Source organism: Glycine soja, chromosome 5 (assembly GCF_004193775.1).
Source record: "Glycine soja cultivar W05 chromosome 5, ASM419377v2, whole genome shotgun sequence".
Taxonomy (NCBI): domain Eukaryota; kingdom Viridiplantae; phylum Streptophyta; class Magnoliopsida; order Fabales; family Fabaceae; genus Glycine; species Glycine soja.
Genome location: NC_041006.1, coordinates 2115143 through 2124989, shown reverse-complemented (window position 1 = coordinate 2124989; position 9847 = coordinate 2115143). Strand labels below are relative to the sequence as shown.

The 9847-nt window shown below is 35.3% G+C and overlaps 1 protein-coding gene across 1 annotated transcript; it reads right to left on the bottom strand.

Annotated features, from left to right (window-relative positions):
- Positions 1 to 569: 569 nt before the first annotated feature.
- On the bottom strand, positions 570 to 6191 carry LOC114411833 (protein IMPAIRED IN BABA-INDUCED STERILITY 1-like). Its single transcript, XM_028375556.1, has 9 exons — positions 5322 to 6191; positions 4503 to 4787; positions 4047 to 4364; positions 3490 to 3717; positions 3124 to 3221; positions 2414 to 2501; positions 1744 to 2277; positions 1149 to 1281; positions 570 to 982 (listed from the first exon to the last, which is right to left on the bottom strand). Exons 1-9 carry the CDS (start codon positions 5628 to 5630, stop codon positions 963 to 965), a joined length of 2013 nt encoding a protein of 670 aa, XP_028231357.1. The 5' UTR covers positions 5631 to 6191; the 3' UTR covers positions 570 to 962.
- Positions 6192 to 9847: the final 3656 nt, after the last annotated feature.

Genomic DNA, 9847 nt, shown 5'->3' with positions numbered 1-9847 from the left:
ATTATTCAACGAGTCTCTACTACTTCACATAGATACTTTTGAAGGTTAAAAGCAGAAAAGGATACAAAAAATGTGTAGTAGAAGCAAAACTATAGGTGGTCATAAATTGATTTGACAAAATTGAACTAACTTCTTGAGGTATTAACTGTTAACAATGTTGTAAGGTGTGCGTGCTATTGCAAGAATTGAGGGTGAACTTGGGGTTTGAAGGAATTCCTATGTTTGTGGATAGAAAAGATGTAGGAAAGCACATTCAAGTAAGATTTAAGAAGGCGCTCATGGTAGCTCTGGACAAAGAAGACATTCTCACTTACCTGGTTGGTGTCAATGTTGACATGATATTTGAAAGGCCAATGTTAGTAGGTTTGAATCTCTCCCACTAACAAAAACTAACAAATTAAAAATTAATATTGATCTTTCAAAAAAAAAAATCATTTCTGATTCTTTCCTTTGATAAAGAAATTACTAAATCGGATACCTTTGAAGAATATAAAAATAGTGAAAATGGTAACTAGACAACCTATAGATATTCAAGCAGTTATGGCAGATGAAATATGTACATTACTGGATGAGACTTGAGAGGTAGATAACGATTACCAAAGGCAAAGGCAATAGGATTGAGGAAGTTTAGATCATACAGAAATAAATTTTTCTATATTATAATTGGCCAAAAATAGAGAATCCATGGTGAAAAAGAAGAAAAAAAAAGCCTCTCTTCTCTTCTCCACGGCCTTCTGATTTCTATAAATTGAATTACACTCCTCAAATTAGTTAGTTTCCAAGCTTCTAGGTAACATCTCATGCTGCTGGTAACTGTGTCTATGTGTACATGATAATGTTCATTGTTGCTCAAAGTCACAGCAGCGAGTGTGCTTGGTGAATGGAGAAGGCCCTTTCACAAGGACATTTGATTTGATATACGAGGATCTATATCCTTTCAAGAATAAATATTACAGTTGCAGTTACTTCCCTTGCTTCTTACCTGCAATCCAGGGATCACATGTTAAAAGTTTGGAGTAGCATAGTTCCCTAATAATGATTTCAAGAAATTTATGCAGAAAGATGAAGGTGAAAAGATAGAACAGTAAGTGACAAAAGCAACTGCTGCGTCTTGTGGTAACAGTCTTTTTGATATTACTGTCATGTACCTCTCTGAAACCATGATCTTCTGACCGTACGCCGGATATGACTCTCGTGTCTTTCTAAGAGCTCATCAACTGTGTGCATTTGAGATAGTAGTGGCCCTGAAAACTCTACCTTTTCTGCTTGATCCTGGTAACTCTGTTAGGAGGGAAATGAATAAGTTAAGAACTTAATAACCGTGTCCATGCAAGGACGCATAAATTGCATATTCTGGCTTCTAATCTAACAAAATTAACAACTACGGCCAGAAAGTAAAGAGTAAACTTTGTCAAATTTTAGGTAATTATTGTAAGACTAAAGTTATTTTTTTTTTTTTTTTTGGTTTTTAACAGACAGTTAATCATCATCTAAGCAAGACAAAATATGTCAATATCAATATTCATCAAAAATATGAATATCTTTTTGGCCTGTGAAAGTTTAAATAATTCTCTGTATCATCAAAAGTCCTAAATTCCATCTTGCAAATAGAATCCTACATTAGTCTCCACATCTGGAAACAGAAACAGAACAAGATGTAGAAAGTGACAGTTAAGTTTCATGCGTCAGCAGATGGTAATGCTTAATGCCATATTAAAAATAGTAGCAACTTAATGAACTTACCAGGTTACTTCTCTTGGATAGTGAATCTTGCCTGTTATAAAGTGCCACGGACAGTTCTTGTGAATGGTATTCGTCACAAGTATCAAACGAATCTAGACGATCAAACTTACTCCATTGATTTTGCATGGCAAGCTTAGAAATTTCAAGTAGGTCATGGCCCCTAGAATTGGCATGTGCCCCGAAAAATTTCTTATTTTCATGGTTTCTGGATTCAGAATTATTCCTTGAATTTAGTGTAGAAGTTTCTGATGAATTAAAGATATATCCTCTAGAAATAGACCGACTGTGGGATCTAACTGAAGTGTCATCTCTACGCCTTTTTGCCCATGCGAAGCCACTTGATTTTGAAACTTGCAATGGTCCAGGAAAGGGAATATCTACTTGAGATGCATTCTTCATATAAGAAGAAGCATCTTCTGGTTTACCACTAGACTGCTTTGGTGCCTCCTCACATGTGTTAGTGTTCTCTTCTTTAATGATGTGGACAGATCTATCATCCATCTTTTGGGAAGTTTGAGTTTGACTTGACAAATCCTGTAGGAGAAGAATGAGATGCTAGGTGATATAAGAATACATTTTTGGTAATTAGATCACTGCTGTAAATCAGTGCATGCAACCATGCACATAAGAAAAATCATAATGATGCAAGAACAGAAGAAGCAAGCTAGACCTCTGCTGGGGCTAATTTACTGAGTGCTAGTGGATTTCTTGATGGTTTTCTTGATTCTGCTCTGCAAGCTCGCCCACCAATCTTTTTCCTGAAAGTTCATCACCGTATATTTTCATGAAAAGATAACAAGTAATAATTGCAAAAATGGAAATTTAAAGATTAAATTTTGTTTATTATGCTCTATACTAATGAAAGCTTCACATCATCTTTTCAGTATTACAATCTTGAGAGTCTGTTGGTATTTTGGGACATCAAACTGACCCTTAATTGAAGCTATATCTCAGTAAAGCAATCCACTTCCAACTCCCAGAGAGATGGAGCGATGGTGAATATAAAACAGAATGGAATATTCCTGTTGATTCGTTTACTATCAATAGCTTTCCTTCTTAATTTACTGCTCAAGCATGCTAATTCTAATGACATTTGAGTGATAAAAGAACCAGTCTAACCTCCCCGGCATTCTAACACCAAACCTAGACCCTGATAAAATATTCAAGAAAACATTTCTTTAATGGATCAACTTATGAAATCAAACTATGGTGATGGACTTGATCAAGTGAATGGCACATGCAGATATCCTCTTGGTTTGACCATACCAGCCAGACAGAAGGTAATACATTGCTAGTGACACTGGCTGATATGTGACAATCCAAATTTTTCCTAGCCTATAAAATTGCAAAAAATAGACAGCTTAGATGATTGATTTTCACCTTCTCGATTCTTCCTCATTCTTCGCATCAATCTCCTTGCTAGGCGGGTATATTGGTAAACTTGATGGGTCACATGCATAAGGTTTTGTTTTGAAATACTGAAAGTGGTAAAATTATTGTATCAGAAGACTAGAAGGATTCAAAACCATACATTAATGCTTCACATAGTCATAAAGTTTGCAGATGGATGATGAACAGATTTGTACCCAGGAGGCTAGGACTAATATCATAAAACCAAACAGATTTATATGCATTAAATAAATCTCAAAATAAAAATATTATCAAAATTAAAATGGACAAAGGCTCTGCTATAGCGATTAATCACTGAAGAAAGAAGAGTTTGCTTGGTTCAACACTGCCATGTACCTCCAATGAGAGAGCAGAGGAGGCAGTCCCACGTTTGCTTGGTTCGACAGAAAGAAGAGTTTGTAGAAGATTTACACTGGATGCATGAAAATCTTTAAATGTCTCTCGGAGGCAACTATCATATGGTTGTTGTGGCTTGAACAATGTTGCATGAGGAAGTCTGGTCTTTTTCCAGTATTCTTCGGGTGGGGAGCCACAAAGCTTGAAAATTTTGTGCAATTGCTCAACCTGTATGTGTAACAGTTGAATTCAGAAGAGATTCAAAAGAACCGTGAAAAAACAAATTATTGAAGTTGTCATTTCCAGTTTATCAGTTTATTATCAATTAGCTGGTTAACAATCAATCTATGCAAGATTGATTCCACTCTCCACTCCACCAAGATTGAAGAGATAAAATGACACCTTTTAAATAGAATAGTGGTTTACTATTTCTGTAATAAGATGTAATCCAATTTTCAAATTTTCACTAACAAGCATCCTCAGAAGGAAATCTGAACACAAAATATCAAATGGGGAAGGAAAAAAGTTCATACATTTTGAAAAGTTTACTTTACTACCTCAGTTCTCCCCTGAAGTATAGGCTTCCCAATTAGTAATTCTGCAAATACACAGCCAACACTCCAGAGATCCACGGATGCACCGTAAGCTGTTGAACCGAGCAAAAGTTCCGGAGGACGGTACCATAAGGTGACAACACGACTAGTGAGGGGCTGCTTGTTCCCAGAATTGGAGAAATTTGCCAATCCAAAATCTGCCACCTTCAATATCCCTTCATTATTCACCAAAAGATTTGATCCTTTGATGTCCCGGTGCATCACACCTCGCGAGTGACAATGCTCAATGCCAGATAACAACTGTTTCATGTAGCATTTGATCTGCACAACAAAATTATTTCTTCATTCTAACTATGCATCACAACAGTCAGTTGGCACTTTCTGTGTCAGTTTTACAAAACGGTCTCTTTGCACTTATGCTGTATGAGAAACAAGAAAACAAACATGCGACATTCATACCTGTGATTCACTAAACTTGATTTCTGGTCTAGCCAAGAGCCCTGTGATGTCGTGTTCCATGTACTCAAACACAAGGTATATGCTACAAGACAATCTAGAAGTAATCAAGCCCTCCAATTTAATGATGTTTGGATGATCAAGCCTTCTAAGAATCATTATTTCTCGTGCCATAAACCTCACACTCTCTGGCTCAAAATTGTCGAACCTCACCTTCTTCAAAGCCACTATCTTCCCGGTCTGAATCTCCTTTGCTCGGAAAACACTGCTATATGTACCCTGCCCAATCTATTCATCCATTTTCAAAAAATACATATAAGCCAATTGTCAAAACTCAATAATAAACATTAGTAGAAAAAGCAGCATCATATATACAACTCAAGAAAAAGCTGCATCATGCATTCATATCCAAGGTTTTAAAGAAGAGTCTCCAACTGCAATTTTAGTTACAAGGACAAGGCTTTTGGAATCTGAGACTACATTGCAACCGCAATTATGGCCGCATTTGTCAACAATTTCCTATGATATCAAAGATTGCAACAAAATTGCGATTGCATTGCCTCGCAATACAATTACGGCCATATTCGTCTGCAATTTCCTGTAATATCAAGAATTGAGACAAAATTTCCACTGCAATTTTATTTATAGCATTCCAACAAGTTTGAGAAACCTCCTTGACTCTTAAAATTCTCACTTTGACATGCAACCTAGTTCATCAAATCATAAAATTAACGCCCCTTGCCCCCCAAAAAAAAACTTAGGAAAAAAAAACAAAGCATTGTAATTTGACATGATGAAATGGTTGTTGTTATTAATACAAACCTTATCAAGTTTCTCAAACGCGTCAGCTCGGAGAGGCACCCAACCGTGAATGGCCTCACACGCGACGGCGCTGAGCCACGCCGGCCATCCCGCCGCCGCCTGCTCTCCCTCCACGTACTTGCTCAGGTTTCCCAACCTGAAGCTCAGAGACTCACTTCCACCATTGGAACTCGCTCTCCCCGACTCACCCAACTCGCTCCTACTTGCCCCCACTGACTCAGTCTTCTTCTTCCTGTTCTTCTCCGACTCAACCGAGTGCTCAATTGCAGGCGTCACTGACACCGCCTGCTTCGCAACCACACACCCCATTACGCTATGCCTCACCACACCATATCACTCCCCAACACCTTCTTCACCTTCCGAGTTCCGACCCACTACGTAACCGGTTAACTCCCTCCGGTTCCTCGGGTCAAGTTAGCTTCTTTTGGAACCGTAGAGAACGTGGGCGAGCATCAGCAACTGTTTGGCAACACAATGGAAAATGGGTCTGGTCTTTTAAACTCGCATGACACGAACTCAGACGCAGACACGAACATAAAACTTTGTTTCATTCACTTTCTCACCTTTTTTTTTTGGTTTCTCCGGTAATTGCGGAGAGAGGGTGGATGTTGGGTTCTTCTTAATGAGGCTCACTGAAACACAGCACCGAAATCAACGGAAGAAGGATGAAAGTCTTTTTGTGCGTATTTGCCTTTCGAATGATAACGAACGAAAACGAAAATTCGAAATACTAGTTTTGTTGTATTTGTTCGTACTAGTTTGCAACTTTGTATTGTCAATTTGTCATAGGTTTGTTTTTGCGTGGATGTTGAGTTGAGTTAGTAAAAGGTAAAAACTACTAGAAAGTGTGGAAACTTTGCATGGGAATTGGATTAGAAAAGCGCGTGTGAAAACGGGAGGTTATATTGTGCGTATGAGAGATATATTCCGTTTAAATTGATTTGGGTCTTGTCATGCCAATCATCAATTAATATTGCTTCCACACTGATAAATGGTATTGGCTCGTCGTTGTTGGGTTGATTAATGCGTCTTCGTAATCTCTACTTGCTTGTAGATTTCCACTTTCTTTGAATTTAAGATTTGAATGTTTTTTTGTTCATACTTCATGCACCACTTTACTTAAGTGGGGTCACCGCAATAAATGGGAGTTTTTTAATACGCTCTAGGGCAATTAATTACTTTATTTTTAAATAATAAAAATTGTAACAATAATAATTGTCTGTATAAAATTTACTTTTTTTTCCCTTTAGAGGCTACATATAATTATATATTTAGAATTCAAAACTCTGAGAGTCAAAATTAATTGCTAAGCTAAAATAAATTAATTTATATCAATCAATCTATACATATGTGGCATAAAAAAATTGTTTTGTTTTTTAAAAACAAGATCAGATATTCATATAAACCAAAGATATGAGACTAAAATTCAAAACGTAAATATCATCGAAGTGAAATTTTTTATATACGCACATTCAAAGAATTGGAAACCCTCCCAAGTAAGAAAAATGTATTTGAATCTTGATAATTAACATGATAATCTCATGTTAGAGAGGAAGATATAAAAATTAAATTAATGGTCCTAATGGTGAATATTTATACGCAGTAATTGTTTCATGTCTTTCTTTCTTGTAACATATCATTGTCATATTAGTTACCAATAGAAGGAAAGATCTTAATCCGCATAAAATTTGCTTACTTTTAACTGTGTTTACAGTTCTCCCATCGCTGACATTTTCATGCTTACTTCCGTCAGTTACTGACTTAAAGTCCACGCATAGTTGGGTTTGATTTTGAAAGATTGAAATAATAATGGGGCAGGCACCTCTATCCCACAAAATTTTCTTCGTGGTTTGACACTAGGTTATGCAAATATAGCAGTCTATATATCTTTCTATCCTTGGTGTAGATAAATATTGACCACAGTTCTCACTTTCTTAGAGATAACGCTTTGGAATGTTGGATATTTCTGAGTGGGTAGAAAAGCGAGCTTCTTAGGATAGGGCTTACTAAGGAATTGAGAGACTTGGGACCATTTCTATATTTTGCGAAAATTTGGTTAAGGTAAAAACTTCTAAAAGGGTCAAGGCCATTCTACAATTGACAATTTAGCTTTTAATTTCCTATATTTCAATATTTCTTTCTATGTGCACAACCAACATTTGGTTCAATTAATACAAAAAGAAATTAAAAGTGGTGTTTTAATTAATGATTCCTTCTGCTGATGCGTTTAGGAATTTAGTACAATGATTAGGCATGGTGTATCCATAGCTGACTTGAGTGAAAGAAGGATAGCATTATGATTTGATGACCAAAACCTTGCCTGCATTATTAATGTGCTCGCCTTATTCTCAGTATATTGTTTTTTCAGTATCCTAATAGCGAGGGAAAAGTTTTTAGTGTGTAGCCCCCACTATCTTTTTCTTTTTCTCGGTGATAAAAGGAAAGGGGGCACCGAGCCTCCAACAACTATTTTCACCATTATGATTGCAATTGTGTGTAGTTTCTGGAATCCTAGAGTAATAGTTATGAATAGGGTAAAGTAAAATAAGTGGATAATTTTTTCTGATTTTGCAAGTCTTGTAAGATTGTTATATTCACCTAAATAATGGTTTGTGCTATTATGCAAATTAAAGCTTTTTAATAATTTTGTCTATTTAGCCACAGGGAAAGACCATAACTGAGATTAACAGTTTTGGCCTTTTGGGCTAAGCTTCAGAATTAGCAACAGAAGTGTGTGGTAATAAAAGTGGAAGGTGCCTTCTAATTCAGCTAATAAAGATTTATTTGTAGTTGATTGCAATGACCATTGCTTAAATCCCACCTTTACTCATCTTACTTCCCGAAGAGGAAATTTCACAAATTAATTAAACCATAATAGGAGGGGAAAAGAAAAAATTAAAAAATGAAAGGAAAATAAATAAGTATCCAAAGGGAAGAAAATTGTAAATTTGAAATTCAAGAGTTAAATAATATCTATTTTTTAACAATGTCTTTGATAAAAAAAAAAATAAAAAAAAACAGGCTTCGTTTTACTAGTTCTTCATGTGGTGTCTTTGTCATCACTGATGTGCTCTGATCATAGTAACTATCTTCAACAATCCCTCCTCCCCCAAGAAAAGAAATGGTGCTGATAATATACATTAGAAAAAGAAGAAAAAAAAGATGACTCTGAAAAAGCCATAATTGCTGCCTCGTGCCTCCCGTGATCTAATCAAGGTCTCCCTCAAAGCATGAGGAGCACTCAGAAGCAATGATACAAATAAACAATACGAAAGTGATAACTAATAAATACATCTATAGACGAAACTATGAAACACACCCTTACATTAATCAATGAAAATTAATGTAGACAATGCATTATTCAAGTTGATAAGAAAAGTGTTACTCCCACTGTATTATTATAATTACCGTGTAAAACAAAACATAATTCTAAAATAATTCTCATTTTAACTTTTTAATATAATATTAATTATTTTTTTTAATTTATATTGTTATAATATTAATGGTCAACAACTAAATTTATAAATAAATTAATGATAATAAAAAAATAATTTTATAAAATTATTATTTTTATTTATTTATTTTCTTAATATGTATAACACAACTTAAAACAATAATTATTTTGAGACAGACAGTCAATCACAAATCTAAAACAGGCATAAGTTTTGTGTTTTAGAACCTTGCACCCACCTTTTTCCCTAAAATAGTTTCAACCCAGTTATAAGAAAAAATATGAAGAGCTATTGCCTGGTATTTACTTCACGGGTAAACACAGCAGCAAAAGTCCACAAATTTTTTAATGCATAGCTGATAAGATAAAATAATTTTTTCATTCAATAAATTTATTAAATACTTCAGACATTTTGACAAAGTTGGCTTGAGAATAATGACAAATGCTATTATTGCCTTAAGTGGACTTAATCTTTAATATAGAAGTGTTTCACATTGCAACTTAAGAAAAATGACAAGAAACAGAAAGGCAAAGCGTGTGCACCTAAACAAGATTAAACTGATAAAAATAATTTCTAAACAAGGAAACAACTCGAACAAAAGTGAGTAAATGTACAACAAAAGAAACGGGTGAGTAAATGTGATATTGAACAAAGCATGTGAGTGGAACTGTTGTGATTAATTTTTCAATTCATTTTTTATGCATGGTGGAGAAAGCATCTCCCTCTTCTCCCACTGGAACAGATGTCAACGGAACATAAATACCAACAGCGGTGATTAAAAAGAATAAAGAGTAATCAAATGAAGAACAAAAGGAGGTGGTTGTGGTAGGTCAAAGGTTGGTTACAAGTGGGGATCCATGTCAGGATTTGCTTTATAACTATGGTTTAGTTGGTGCAAATATTTACTAGAGAACCTACATATAATGAAACCACAAAGAATGAACGACAAGGGAACCATAACACACCAACATTTCCTTTGTTAGTGTGTTTTATTTCTTTTCCTGCTCACATCCTAGCCGTGCAACATGTTTATGCTTTCCCCCTTAATTATTACCCAAGCAGCGTATGGTATAT